Here is a 15,698-nt window from a genome sequence, read left to right on the forward strand (position 1 = left end):
GGACTTGCATTCGGTGTGGTTGCCAAATATGTCCTTATCTCTATCTCTTGTATTTAAGCTCAAACTAGTATGATGATTAGTATCAGTAGAATCCTTAACAGGGCTCAAGTAATTGCAGCATAGACACTTATGCTTTGATTTTGAAACTTTTCTTTGAGGAGTTGAGTTGTTACTCCATAAGATCAAAACAATGTGATTTGATATTTCTTAATTATCAAAGCCATGGAATTGGTTGGTAGAGCTATTGGTTTTGTATATATCGGCTTTTTTTTGGGAGGGGGGGGGGGGTTTAGAGGGTTAATTCTTTAAATTTTCTTTTTACCCTATAGATTTATCCTAAATATCCCATGTTTTGTAACTTTTAAGTTATTCTTAGATTCATCGCAATGGCACTTAGTAAATTAGATACGACTAATTTCCACACAAAGATAGAGATTTGGGCAAATTTTCGATTTCTTGATTCTCAAAAATAAAAATAAAAAAATAAATTCTAATGCCTTTTCCTTCAATCGTGCTTGAAAATTTTGTTAAAAAGGGATGAGGTTTTATTTAGGAGAGAAAAAAAACTAACTGAAGTAAGGAAATAGTAAAAAGTTGAGAGAGTAAAAATGTATAAGGAATTGCATAAAAAAAGAAATTACAATGAATGACTTAATAAGGAAAGAGAAAAAAAAATACATGAGCATTTAATAAAGAGAGAGATAATGAGTATACTATTAATTTGGTAAATAATTTATAGATGTAATGGGTAATAGAATTTTGTTATTAACCGTTTGATCTTTTGGTTATCAATGGCTTAAAAAATGTGTAACTTAAACCCATTTCTATATGATTCAGATTTGAATTTAACACCTAAAAGGATGATTATGGTATGGTTCTTACATAAATCTTGACAGATAACGCAAAATTAGACTATAATTTGGGATTCTAATTTGACTTTTTCTAAGTTTTGCCTATTAATATATAGATTTAGATTTAGATTTGAATTGAACACCTAGAAGGATGATTATGGGTTCAGATTTGAATTGAACACCTAGAAAGATAATTATGGTGTGCTCCCGATATAAATCTAGTCACATGGCGCAAAATCAGACTCTTGTAATTTTAGTTTGACTTTCTTTGAGCTTTACCTATATATATATATATATATATATATATATATATATATATATATATATATATATATATATATATATATATATCCACACCTATAATATCCAACACTCACAGACAAACCTTGAACCCTTAGATCCACACCTAAAAAATGGCTCCAAGCTTCAAAGATGGAAACTCACTATTTGAATTTGTTGTTCGAGATGGCAATGGCGTTAAAGGCTTAGTGGACTCAGGCATATCTAAGGTTCCTGACCAATACATTCAACCACAACAAGAGAGAATAGAAAATCAAAATGGCATATCACATGAACTTCCTCCAATTGATTTATCAAAGCTTGATGGGCCTAACCATGATCAGGTGGTAGAAGAGATTGCTAGTGCTGCTGAGAAACTTGGGTTCTTCCAAGTTGTGAACCATGGCGTGCCTGTGGAATTGCTTGAGTCTCTTAAAGATGCGGCACACAAGTTCTTTGCCCAACCACCTGAGAAGAAAGCTATTTACTGCAAAGATGTGAGCCCCAGCCCAAACGTGAAGTATGGAACAAGCTTTGCACCAGAGAAAGAGAGAGCATTGGAGTGGAAAGACTATATTAGCATGATGTATACCAATGATGCTGATGCTTTAAATCATTGGCCAAAGGAGTGCAAGTAAGATTTTCTATATTTACTGTTACCCTTATTGAGTAGTACTATGAATTTTGTACCTCCGATCCCCCAAACCTAAAGTTTCCTTTTTGATATAGCTAACTATACACATCTTATACCACTTTGATGTTATTACTTTTTTTAGTTGAAATTAGACTTTTTAATGGTACTTGAACGAGATACAAGACTGACACACACAAGTGCACTGGACACGAGATTGTCTAACTTTATGTTACATATCATTGTAAGGTAAATTTAGCGTTGTGGAATAAATTATACATACCTCCAGTCATAGTTGTTTTAAGTGATCAAAGAAAAAGATGACTCACTATATGACCATTTATTTTTATATGTGTTATAAGATATTTTGAAAGAACCAAATTCAAAGGGGAGAGAATTCAATATGAAATGGAATAGGAATGACTCAAAATCTGAACTTCTATGGACTTAAGTTGAGCAACCATGTCTCTTATTTCCATAATGTGTCCACGCACATTCTTAGAATAGTCAAAAGTTTTACATGAAAACCTTTTCATCAAGATGCTTGCCAAAGCCTTATCAGATCTTATGAACTGTTCTTCAATGGCTTTCATAAAATCTTTAACCTTATTATATTCAGGAATAGAACCCCTAGTGTTCTTATTTATATGGGATTTTATGAACATTAAACTTAAGCGATTAGATCACTCCCACTGTTCATAGTCAAGTTTATCATTTGGTGCACTTGATTCCGTGTGGATGAGTGGTTCATCCACACGAAGAGCCAAATCAAGATTCATGCGTCCTAATGAAGATATGATACTTTCTTTCTAGTTATTATAGTTGTCACCATTTAACATTGGAACACGTGAAGAATTAGTTATATAAATAGTAGGAATTGCTGCAATAACCAAGAAAAAATAAATTTTAATGCTATGAAATATAAACCTTAATTCTAAATCAACCAATGTCAATTTAGTAGTAAATTCTAACCATCCTATGGGTAGAGGTGCATCACACATGAAATTACTAAAATACTTTTATTAATAAGATTAGTAAATATAAACAAGAAGAATAAAATTTTCTGTACCTATGGGGCTAGGAAAATTATATTCTTAATGCCTAATTCATCATCTTATTCCAATTAAATCATAAAAATAATAATCTCCCTATGGAGCCAAGTTATTGTTTTTCACAAATTAATTACAATTATGATGTCTTTATTCTTAATAAAGTATTAAAAAAATTAACTTGATGTGATTATCATTACGGCTTAAGATGCTATGGATACTCTCAAGTCATTTTGATATTCAAACCTTCAAATGACATTATAAAGATAAATTAAACGTCATATTGATCATGTCAATTAAAAAAACCATAAAATGATATTTAAAGACAATATAAGTGTAAGAAACTGTAAATACACTAAAAATATAATAAATTTTAACTATGTAATGATCAAATTTTCATATATAGTCACAAAATTTATAAAATCACTGCACACTATATGTAAGTCAGACAATATAAGTTTTATTAGCCCAAACCATGTTTTATTTCAATCAAAGAAACATAATAATCTATATGCAAAGTTATCATGACAAATGTCCACTTTCATGGGAAGCTTAAATTTGAAAAACCAAACATGATCTCCATAGAAACATTCGGCCAATGCCAAATGCAAAAGGAATAATTTTTTTTCCATAGATAGTTGCCTATATCCAAAAACTGTCTCATATTAAAGTCATCTAGCCTAAACAATGGTATATGTTGTTTCAGTGATAAGCTTCAACACTATATGCTATGACCCATACATGAGATAAATAGCATAAAATTTAACATTATTCCATGCCTCTTAAAACTGGGTTTGCTGACGTTGGTTAAAAGGCTAAATTTTGATGGCATAGTTAATTTAGCCGAAAGGTCCCAGCACAAAAGAATATGCAATGCAAATACTTTATATCCTTAAATCCATATGTGCATAAAAAATTTAGCCAAATCATAGAAAAACCTATGAATGAAAAAGTTAGTATGCGTTTGGATTGGCATTTATCAGCAAACCCATGCATCTGCATTTGTTTTGTGGGTTCTCAGCAAATAGTTTTCTCTCTCTTTAGGTCTCATGGCACTACTCACACATTTAAAAATTATTTTGCTACAGTGTTTTTAGTAATAAGTTTTCAGTTTTCAGTTTTCAGCAAATAAGCGGTATCCAAATACACCCTTACTAAACAACATAGCACAAAGGAGGCTTGATACCAAATGTAAGATAAATTTAGAGTTGCGGAGTAAATTAAACATACCTCCAGTCATAGTATTTTAAGTGATTGGAGAAAAAGATGACTCACTATATGATAGTGTAAATAAAAGGGTCTTCTAGTTTGTAGTCTTTACCTCACACATCCTTTTAACGGAAACACAAGCTATATATATAGGCTAGACTAGGCACCTTTTTAGGTGAAGATTTTCATAACTCTCCTTCCATCAAAGAACTTAAAAATTGTAACTTCATGTGGTTTTATTAACCAAAAAAGTATACCAATTGAAAGTTACTAAAGGATGTTACACCTAACATATAACTTTCACAAATAGGAACTTAAGACATGAAATAAGAAACTTAAGAAATGAGTTTCATCTTCACTCAAATGTGGGTCACATAAAATTCTCTTTAAGGAGATATAATTCTACAATCATCTCTAAAGTTTTCTTACTTCCTCCTTTTAGGGAAGTGGCACTTGAGTTCCTGAACAAATCGATCAAGATGGTAAGAAAATTAGTGGAGATTTTGATTGGGAAGCTTGGAGTGACAGTAGAAGATTCAAGAATTGATGCCTTCATTGGTTCAAAAATGGTTAACATGAACTTCTATCCAGCATGCCCCAACCCAGATCTTACAGTTGGTGTAGGAAGGCACTCAGATATCGGCACCCTTACTGTGTTACTACAAGACGGGATTGGTGGTTTATATGTGAAAGTTGAAGAAGACATAGATGCAGGAAAAAAGGGAGACTGGATAGAGATCTCACCTATCCCAGGTGCACTGGTCATCAACGTTGGAGATACGTTACAGGTTCATTTTCTAAAATTCAAACTCCTTACCAAGTCTCCATTTGTTTTACTAAAAATAATTATTACGAAATAGACACATTTTCTTCAGCACTGATTTGTTTTAATGCAATTCGGTGCTAATGGAGCAGGCGACTCTATTCTTAGGTAAGTTAGGCCACTATATAAGGTCTCCATTACAAAAATATCCTAAAAATTATGAGTTGTGTTAGAAACACAGCAAATTGTGGCAAGATGTTAGTGTTTTATTGGTCAAAATAAAATAAGAAAATATTAAACTGGGACCTACCACAATTAAAAACAAGAATGTTATAAAAATATTATGAGCCTTTAAAGTATCTATAAAATATCTCATAAACTAAAGGTCAATAACTTGTTTTATTAAGAAAAATAATTATGGCAAAGATACATTTTTTGTCCCTATATTTTGGACCTATTTTCAATTTGGTCCTCAAATTTGAGCTTTCGTTTTGGCCCTTATATTTTTAAACTGCTTGTTATTTTGGTCCCTATTGTCATCTAACTTACGAAAACACCTAATATTACAATTGTAACTATTGTCAACCATGAAAGCATTTTTTGTAAGTGACATAACAGTAAGGACTAACATAACAACAAGTTTAAAAATATAAGGAACAAAATGAAAGTTATAAAAATCTGACGAAAAAATTAAAAATATGGTCAAAATTTAGGGACCAAAAAAAATGTTTTTGCCAAGATTATTTATTTATTTATTTAAGTTTCGTATCTTTAGACTTATTGTGTCTTTAAATACTTTATATTTAATGCTAATTTGAAAACAAATGGAGTGTAGTCCTAGCTAACTCCTAATTAACCATGAATTTCTCTACATGTTCCTTGTTAGATACTAAGCAATGGACGGTACAAAAGTGCTGAACATAGAGTTCGTACTACAAGCACCCAATCAAGAGTTTCAATCCCAATATTTACCATCCCTAAACCAACTGAGAAGATAGGGCCTCTGCCTCAAGTTGTGGAAATAGATGGGGTGGCTCGCTATCGGGAGTTTGTGCTTCAGGATTACATGAACAACTTTTTTGGGAATGCTCATGATGGAAAGAAGTCTCTTGATTTCGCTAAGCTTGATTCTGCTTGATTAATCCTTGATGCACAAACTCTCATATACTTCCATACTTTACTGATTTTCAATGCGGTTCACTACCCTCTCTTTTTTTAACTTCTTTGTTGCAATAAGTGGCAATTTAAATCTTGATTCCCCTTATAAAAGAATAAAGTAATACCATCAAATTGTAAGGATTTTGGTGTGGTTCACTACTCTTTGATTCCCTATCAATGATGAAGTCTTAGCTTTATAAGCATCAATTATAATCTTATCATCAATTAACTCCTTTGTTGCAATAAGTGGGAAGACTATTTAAATATTGGTTCTCCTTATAAAAGAATCAAGTGATACCATTAAATTGTAAGGATTTTGGGGGTAGTTCACCACTATTTGTTCCCTATCAATGATGAAGTCTTAACTTTATTAACTTCAGTGGATTCCAGTTAGCTCAACTAGTAAAGTCTCTGATAGTTAAATAAGAGATCTAGGATTTAATCCCCGCTTACATCAAAAATCTATTGATGTCATGGTATGATGATAAAGAGCTATCATTAAAAAAAAATCTTTATTAGCATCAATTAAAATCTTATCATCAATTAACTATCAAAAATCTATTGATGTCATGGTCTGATGATAAAGAGCGATCATTAAAAAAAAATCTTTATTAGCATCAATTATAATCTTATCATCAATTAACTGCTTTGTTGCAATAAGCTTGGGAAGGACGATTTAAATATTGGTTCTCCTTGTAAAGGAATCAAGTGATACCATTAAATTGTAAGGATTTTGGGGGTGGTTCACCACTCTTTGATTCCCTATCAATGATGAAGTCTTAACTTTATAAGCATCAGTTATAATCTTATATATCATCAATTAACTCCTTTGTTGCAATAAGTGCAGGAAGGATGATTTAAATATTGGTTCTCCTTGTAAAAGAATCAAGTAATACCATTAAACTATAAGGATCTTGGGGTGGTTCATTACTCTTTTTATTATGTCATGCTCCAAAAAGAACTCCTTTCATGTAATAATGAAATAAGAATAGTGTCAAGTTGAAGTTAAATAAGAATCTTGGAGTGGTTCACAGTTCGCTACTCCTTTTATTATGTCATGCTCCAAAAAGAACTCCTTTCATGGCGAAAATGGGCTTTTGCCCTTTTCACGAAAAAAAATCAGCATGTTGCCCCCTTTCCCAAACTAATTAGGGAAATGTCCCTCTTTTGAAGCTTGATTTTCTCAAAATCAAGTTAAGTCCTATAGCGGCATTTTAAGGAGCCTATAGTGACGTTTTGGAACTTTATCTCCATAAAATCGAGTTATAGGTATAAATAAAAATAAAAAAAAAGTAAAACTTGCACGGAACTCGAGTTCATGGAGCTCAAGATTCAAAACGCCACTGTAGGTCCTTAAAACATCACTATAGACTCCTTAAAACGCCACTATATGGCTCCAATTTTTTTTTTCTTAACTTGATTTTGAGAAAACCGAGTTTCAAAAGAAGAGCATTTCCCTAATTAGTTTGGAAAAGGGGGCAACACGCTGACTTTTTTTCGCAAAAAGGGCAAAAGCCCATTTTCCCCCTCCTTTCATGTAATAATGAAATAGGAATAGTATACTATAAGAGCGGGTTTTGGATCCTAGGCCCAAAAAGCAATAGGACTAGGGCCCAAAGAGTCCAGCACAATGAATTTGTATAGAGTGGGCTTATAGGCTGGGCTTCAATAGAATGACCAATGCGCATAGTGGATTAAGGATAGTAGGAAAGTAAAGAAAATTAAGCTGTATGCGAAGAAAATCACTCCTCGGCCAAAATCCGAGGAGAGTGGTTCTTAAATATATTTCTTTTAGACTATGATACAATTTCAGTTCTAGTTGCTATAGTGTCTTCTCTATAAATTTTTCGACCCCCTTCCTCTGGAGGGTCTCTCCCATTATATAGTCCCCTTTAGATGATCTTGGCCATCTAGTTGTTGGTCGCCCAGACACCTTCCAGTTGTTGGCTACCACTTGAGTGCTTGTCCCATCAGACACCTTCCCAAACCCCTTGTGAGTTGCGGAAATCAAGGCAGCACTGTTCAAGGGTCTTCTCCACATAAATGCGGCCAGGAGATTTGGTAGGAAGCATTAAATGTGGTGGCAGTCACCGTCCCTTCAATCAAGGCTGACCCTTTCCCCGAAGCTCCTTCTCTTCAGTATGACCTCCTTTGGTAACGTGCCCCTGAAGTGGCCTTATAGTCCAAGGACACGTGGCAATGTAACCTTATCAAATTTATATTTCCCACATATGCCAATTGTAATAAGCTTGACAATGAGTTCTTTTTTCTTTTTCCCCTCTGAAAGATATCATACAGAGTTTTTTGTATAACCAATAAATAATGGGTTTTAAGTTGATTGTTGCACATTTTTGTAGCTTGTTTTATTCTGTTTTCTTTAAGAAATCCTAGGTTTCTACATTGTATATTCTTCATTTACTCTCTGTATTTTTAGAACTTCTTTATTTCAATTAACCTCATTAAGAAAGAGAGAAATTTTGTTTATAATGGTTCTACTAAATCCAAGCTCCAAATAGCAAATAATGTATTATCCTAAGGCTGATGACAGCATTGATACTGATTATATCAGCAGTAACACTGATTCCAAACTCTAGATTCTTTTCTACCATATTGATTACTATGCTTTAGAGTGTCAGCAATGCTACAAAGTATGGTGACTAGCACATTGTAAATTTGCCGTATTTAAACGTACACAAATGTATTAGAACGTAATCTATATCCCTTGTAGGGAAAAAAATATCTACTGTAAAAATGAATACCTTGACTTCTGAGGTTGGGTTCCCTGGTTGATGTTCCTCTTTTGATTTGTAGTACCTTTCAAGTACTAACTTCATGCTGGTAAAGCAGATTCCAATTGTACCAGACAAGGCAGGTTTGTAACATATTTTTACAAAATGGTTGTTGCACATTTTCAAGAATCACACACACAATCTATCACTTTATCCTGCTCAACAAATGAAATTTAACTCTATTTGCTCTGAAGTGTTTGGTTAAATTAGGTTAAATAACTTCTTAGAAGGAAATTCAGCTGCAAGCAGGGACATGTAATTGAGGCAGAAACCTGAGATGAGTTTTCTTCTATATGCTTCCCTCATTTTTTGGACAGTTGAATCTAGATATGCCTAAGGTTTATTGTTGTTTATATATTGCAATTGTAAGGTTGAATTTATTCAACCATGTGTTGGTTTTATTGCGTGCCAAATTTGCTTGTAATTTAGTATTTAGAAACCCTGTATTTAGATGAGAATAATGTAAGGGTTGTGTGTGAGAAAGTGTGAAGAATTGATCAAGTGTGTGCGACAAGGAGCAAACTAGCAACTGGAACTCGCGACTGACTCGCAAGTGGCGACCTGCCAAAATGTGGCACACGTGTGAAGCATGCAGGAAATTGAAGGATCACGATAACTAGATCACTACAAGATAAAAAGTACAGTCTGGCCTTTTTGTTAACTGGCGACTGGAACTCGCGACTCATCCCAATCGCGGGTAACTCACCAGTGCATCCTATTTTGCTGAAAACTGAATTTTCACAATCCATCTCATACCCTACTATAAATACCTTTATACCCACGAAATGTAGAGAGCTTCTAGAGAGAATTTTGAGAGAAAAACCCTAGAGACAAACAAGATTAAGTCATCCACAATCTTACACATTTGATTCTCCAAATTCCTCTACTCTCACCCTCTCCATTGTCATACCCTTGAAAGGATCATAAACCAAATCCTTACCTCACCCAATTCAGTTGGGAAGCAGTTCAAGAGATAACCAATTCATATTGGTCGATGCAATGGGCTAATTGTAAAACTCGGTAAGCTAGAGAAGACAAGGTTTGGTGTAACCCTTCTGGAGCAAGAAACTTGGAGGGCTTAAGTGCATCAAGTAAATTAGGCTTGGAGGGTCTATTGCTATTCATGTATCCCAACTGATTTTCTAGTGGATCATTTACCACTTGAAGGGCGGTGGAGAGGTTTTTCGTCGAGTTCTTCAGTTTCCTTTTCGATAACACGTGTCGGTGTTATCTGTGTTTTTCCCTTACTCTTTGCTTTTAATTACTGATGTGTTGTGATTAAAATATGACTTAGAGTAGTTCAATAAATTAGGTATTGCTTATAGTTCATTTCCCGCACATATATTGTTTGAATATAAGCTTACTTTGTAAATTTGTAATTGGGGGTCTATACATTCACAAGTGTTTTATACACTAAGTGAACTCTTAGGGTTAAATTTTAGATGTGATTCATTTTGCAGAAATAAAATATAATCTGAGAATTGCACTGGTTTAATTTTAGTATGGTTCACCACATTTTTAGTTATTTGCCTACTCTCCCATCTTAAATTAGTTGTCTCATGATTCTATAATTTCCCTATGAATTAAAGAAAACAAATCAATGTAGTTGAAGTTAATATAATAGTCATCAAAGTTTTTGTGGTTTTTTTTTTTAGAATGAAATACGTGTTGTTTATTAATCAAGAAGAAGGGAAATCAGACAAAAAAAATGAAGAAATATTTGGTGGAACAAATTCCATCCAAATCGGTAAAGGAAAAGAAAATCTCGCTCTCTGAATTAAGGAGCATGCAACTGCGTTGCCTTGCTGAACTACACGAGAGAAAGAATAACTCTGTAAAGAGTTTACATAAGACTGAATGACTTTTATGATATGCCCACCTTTCGAATTTTCCATACCCCTCCCCTACAAAGATTTTACAACCATCTTAGAGTCCCCTTCAAAGATTGAATTGTTGAAACCAGTATCAAGCTTGAAATTGACTGCTCACCTTGCAACCAACAGCTCCAGAATTTATACAGATGCAGGTTTCTTAATCTTCTCAAAAAGGGCCGCCATGACTTTGCCTTCACAATTCCGAATAATCACCCCAATCCCAGCCTCATCGAACTCTCCAAACATTGCACCATCAAAGTTAGTCTTCACATTTTCTGTAGTAGGAGCACTCCAATTTTTCACAACAACACAACGCTCGCTGTGAGGAGCATTGTTCAGGTGTTTAAAGTCTTGAATGTAATCCTTTGCGAAGATAGATATTCTTTCCAACGAGATGGAAAGTTCTTGAATGCAATACTTATTTCAATGGTACCAAACTGACCGAGCCGTAGTCACAAATAAAGGAACTGAATGTGGCTTCTCTTGGACCAACTTTAAAACCTCTGAAAAAGAACCTAACATCACTCGAGACCTATCCACCCAACCAAACTCGAAAGCCCAAACTGGTTGCAATTTATCACATCCCCACAATGCATGGAGAACATCTTCAGATTCTGCAGAATAGAGGTGACACACCGATTCTAGGAGTATTTTCTGCTTCATTATAGACATCTCATTTTTACCCGGTTAATAAACTTTAGTCCCCAGTCCCCAGTCCCAATGATGAGCTTGACATGTCTATAAAATTTAATTGAAGTTATTTTGCTAGTTTGGAAGTAATCACAACTCCAAAGTGCTCAAATCGCTTTGAAAACGATGTTGAAAAATGGTCTTTCCTCACTATTTTAACCATAACTTTTGATCCATAAATAATATTCGAGTGAGTTTTATTTCATTGGAAAGTGGACATCTTGGGCTTCAATTTGAACACAAACATTACCTAATTTGGACTTATATTAAGTGAGTTATGATCATTTGAAGTCGGACCAACCCAGTAATCAAAATTAGGGTTTTAGGGGACGCATGCAGCATGCACGTACATGCGTATGCACACTACATTCCAGAAATTCAGAACATCAGTTTTTAGGGCCCAAAATCCTCCCTCTTTGATAGGCCCCAGCTCCTAGACCCTTTGGAATGTTTAAAACCCTCTAAATGAGTCTAAAAACCCTAGTTTAAACATATAAATATAATCTTGTGCCTCCAAACTCAAACCCTAGCTAGAGAGAGTGGATTTTTGACCTAAAATTCCTCCAAAACTCTTTCTATCTCTAAATCTTAGGCATACACAGAAACTAGCACATTTTTGGTTCTTTAGAAAACCTCTCTAGTGATTGCAAGGCAAAAACTATTTTCTAATCTCTTTCAAAACATTTTTCAAACAATCTTTTCAAGAACATCTTTTTATTTTGAGTTGTAATTATACCTATGAATTATTGAATTCTTTGGTTATCAATGAATCTTGTTGTGTAGGCACTAAGGGGACAGTTAAATATCAATTAAGTTGTGTTCCATAAGCAAGGTGAGTTTCTCTTCATGACTTTTTCTTATTTTGGATCTTTTATAACTTGTGTTTTTTTTGTTCTTAATTGATATATTTGTTATACATGCTAAGAAATATGTTTTGCTTTTTTTGATTTTGTTTTGTTGCATCTTACCATGTTTTGAATGAAGGGTTGAATTAATATATTAGAAGCCTGGTAGGTTTTGTTTGATTCTTGTTTGCTTGTGCTTTAAAACTGTGTTTCTGGGCATGTATGCGTGCGTGTGCTTCATGTATGTGCACACATACTCGAGGCATGCATACGCATGCTTCATGTATGCACACGCATACTCGTGCCCAAAAATGCAAATATTGGGTTCTTGCTTTTTTTTATTTATTATTATTAGTTTTAATCACATGTTTAGGTCTTATTGAGTCGAACTTTCACATGTTTAGGTCTAGGGTTAGTAGAATAACTTGTTTCACACGCTTAGATTGATAGATTGATGATTAGGGTTTATGCTTTGATGAACTACATGAACATTCATGAGAACTTTAACATGCATTAATGCATAGGCGCTGAGGTGTTATGGTGCAGTGAGGTAAGTGAGGTAAGTAATGCATAATTAAATGAACATGCATTTGATTTGGATGGTGAACTTTCTTAATTGATGAACATGATGAATATTCTTGATGATTAATGCCTTATTGATGTTACTACCTTGGATGTGCTTGCTGCCCTTGGATATATTTTGCTAGATGAAAGGTAGGGTTTTATACTATGGATGAGTGTGGGACATGTGCCATGTTTGAATGTTAGATGCATGTTAGTGTGTGTGAGTTTAGAATAACATATTAGAGGACCCTTTGATGGGATTAGGATTTGGAACACAATGAGTGGAGGACGACCTACAGGTCGAGTGAGGTTAGGTGCCTAACACCTTTCCATTCCCATACCTAAACTCTGAACATGTGCTCTGGTTAAGATTAGTCCTTCCACAAGGGTGCTATATTCATAGTTCCTAGACCTAATCTAGGTGGCGACTCCATTTTCTTTTCTCCACCATGGTCCACTTGGCCGAGGCGTACTCCCCCTTTTGCACCCATATTCACCAAATACTCTTTTGTTGGCAAAGAGTTTGTGCAGGCCTTCCAAATGAAGTGTTTTATCTTTCCTAGAACTTTCAATTTCCATAAACTCTTCCAAAAAGTCTTCTGTGCTTCAGAAACCTAGGGGCTATTGGGATCAATACTAAAACTTCACAGAGAAGTTTGTATCCTGATTTGATTGAATAATTTCCTGATTTCTCTTTGGGCCAAATGAGAATATCAAGTTAAGGAGTAGAGCATAAAGGCAGTGTTTTATGTGCTGGGCTTCGAGTGGATAGAAGCACAAATCAATCAAGTGCGTATCCCACCAACCCGTAGCAAAATTGATCAAAGTATTAACAGTTGCTTCGGTTGCAAGAAGATTTTGGGGAGAAAGTATTCTGCCTCCATCTGTGTTTAACAACCAAGCATCATGAAAAATATGAGTAGACCTCTCAATCAACTTCCTAGACCAAAGGATAGTTTTCTAGGCAAAAGAGCCCGAAGACAATTTAGCTTCAAAGATTGAACAATTTGGGAAGTATTTTGCCTTGAAAACTCTACAAAATAGAGAATTCATATCTTGAATCAAATGCCAAACTTGCTTGGCCAACATTACTTTGTTAAATTTGCAAAGGTATTTGAAACCTAGCCCTCCATCCATCTTTGGTTGACACAAAACCTCCCATTTTTTTCAATGAATTTTTCTTTGATCCCCCCTCTATCCCCACCAAAATTTACGAATAAGCATCTCTATGTCTTGACAGAGATCCATAGGTAATCTAAAACAACTCATTGCAAAAGTGGGGATACCTTGAACCACAGGCTTCAACAAAACTTCATTCCCTGCTTGTGAAAGTAATTTTTCCTTCCAACCCTGTAATTTTCCTCACACTCTATCTTTGATGTAATTTAAGCTTGCTTTTTGTGGTTTCGTACTTCAAGAAAGTTACATATATAAATGGGCTTAAGTTAGGCATAGTTTTTTAAAAGTTGTAAATTACATTTCTCAATTAAACTCAAACACATACAGACATTAAATTTAATTGTCCATGAAAAGTATAATATTATTTGCTTTTCATTGGTCAATATAACTATGTTTAAATTTAATTGTAGAACTTTTTTTTTATACTAGATAAAAATTATACTTTAGTCTAATCTAAGTGTATGTGTGTAAAGTTACCTCCTGAAAATTTGAACTCTGTCCCTTCTTCCCTCCCCACAAGAACTTTATAGAATGATCATCACATTAAGACTCAAGAGTGCATGATAGTACTATATACAAAACTTAAGGAACTGTACATAAGTTTTTCCCTAAATATATTTGAATTGTGAAGTTAAGACTAAAGATTGAGATTAACTCAGGCTATGTTGAAAAAAAAACAAAGGAATCGAATCATTAATCTCATCGGTCTAACCCCATTACCCCATTACCCTACTCGAGTCAATAAAATGAGCTAATACCAGACCATAATAAATACCGATACCCTACTATAGTCAAAATATGACATGAGAATAGAACACACAAACAACACTCATCTATTGGCCAAAATGGGCAAATGCCCTTTTCGCGCAAAAAAAAAACAGCATTATGCCCCCTTTCCCAAACTAATTAGGGAAATGCCTCTCTTTTGAAACTCGATTTTTTCAAAATCGAGTTAGGCCCTATAGTAGCGTTTTAAGGAGCCTATAGTGACGTTTTAAGGAGCCTATAGCGGCGTTTTGGAACTCGAGCTCCATGAACTCGAGTTATAGGTATAAAAATAAAAAATTAAAAAAAAAAACTTGCATGGAACTCGAGTCCATGGAGCTCGAGTTACAAAACGCCGCTATAGGTCCTTAAAACGTTACTATAGACTCCTTAAAATGCCACTATAGAGCTTCAGAAATTTTTTTTTTTTTTTTTGAAACTTGATTTTGAGAAAATCGAGTTTCAAAAAATGAGCATTTCCCTAATTAATTTGGAAAATGGGGCATTTGCTCTTTTTTATCGCCCTCATCTATCATTCACCAAACTTTTGGCATTACTCATTAGCACTAAAAATCCATGTCATTAAAAGTAAGAACCATAGAGATAAGGTTGAAAGTTTGTCATTTGGCATGATTAGTGTTTTGAAAATTCATCATTTTAGTCATAAATCATAATTTTCTATTAAAAGAAAAAGTAGTCATGATTTTGAACAATGTGGAGCAAAATAGTCCATGACATGTGATTAATTTTCTTTTCCAAATTCAATGCAAAATACGTCATTCAGTTGTTAAAGATGATACTACATTTATATTTGACTTCAAATCATTGTTATTTTAGTGCAAGTGATCTCCCTAATTGTGATTTTAAATTACAATTTTGTTACAAACACACAAATTTTCACAAGCTTGTTAAAATGTACAATCATAATCATATGAATTTACCACTAGCCCAATAGTACTACTTTTATTTTCCACTACTCATGATCTGCTACTTCGACAAGTTGTAGCATAATTTGCGTCATTGAACCTATTCATTATGTTAAAGACAATGAT

The 15,698-nt window shown here is 34.0% G+C and overlaps 1 protein-coding gene across 1 annotated transcript; it reads left to right on the plus strand.

The window, feature by feature from the left end:
* The first annotated feature begins 1,264 nt into the window (after positions 1-1,264).
* On the plus strand, positions 1,265-5,920 carry LOC142614903 (scopoletin 8-hydroxylase-like). Its single transcript, XM_075787541.1, has 3 exons — positions 1,265-1,764; positions 4,462-4,807; positions 5,669-5,920. The coding sequence occupies exons 1-3, from the start codon at positions 1,265-1,267 to the stop codon at positions 5,918-5,920; spliced, it is 1,098 nt and encodes a 365-aa protein (XP_075643656.1).
* Positions 5,921-15,698: the final 9,778 nt, after the last annotated feature.

This window comes from Castanea sativa, chromosome 11 (assembly GCF_040712315.1).
Source record: "Castanea sativa cultivar Marrone di Chiusa Pesio chromosome 11, ASM4071231v1".
Classification (NCBI taxonomy): domain Eukaryota; kingdom Viridiplantae; phylum Streptophyta; class Magnoliopsida; order Fagales; family Fagaceae; genus Castanea; species Castanea sativa.

Excerpts from the sequence above, each read along its gene's own strand:
- LOC142614903 (XM_075787541.1), top strand. The coding sequence starts at position 1,265 with ATGGCTCCAAGCTTCAAAGATGGAAACTCACTATTTGAATTTGTTGTT. Across the intron at positions 1,765-4,461 it reads CATTGGCCAAAGGAGTGCAA|GGAAGTGGCACTTGAGTTCC; the intron begins GTAAGATTTTCT and ends TCCTCCTTTTAG. Across the intron at positions 4,808-5,668 it reads ACGTTGGAGATACGTTACAG|ATACTAAGCAATGGACGGTA; the intron begins GTTCATTTTCTA and ends GTTCCTTGTTAG.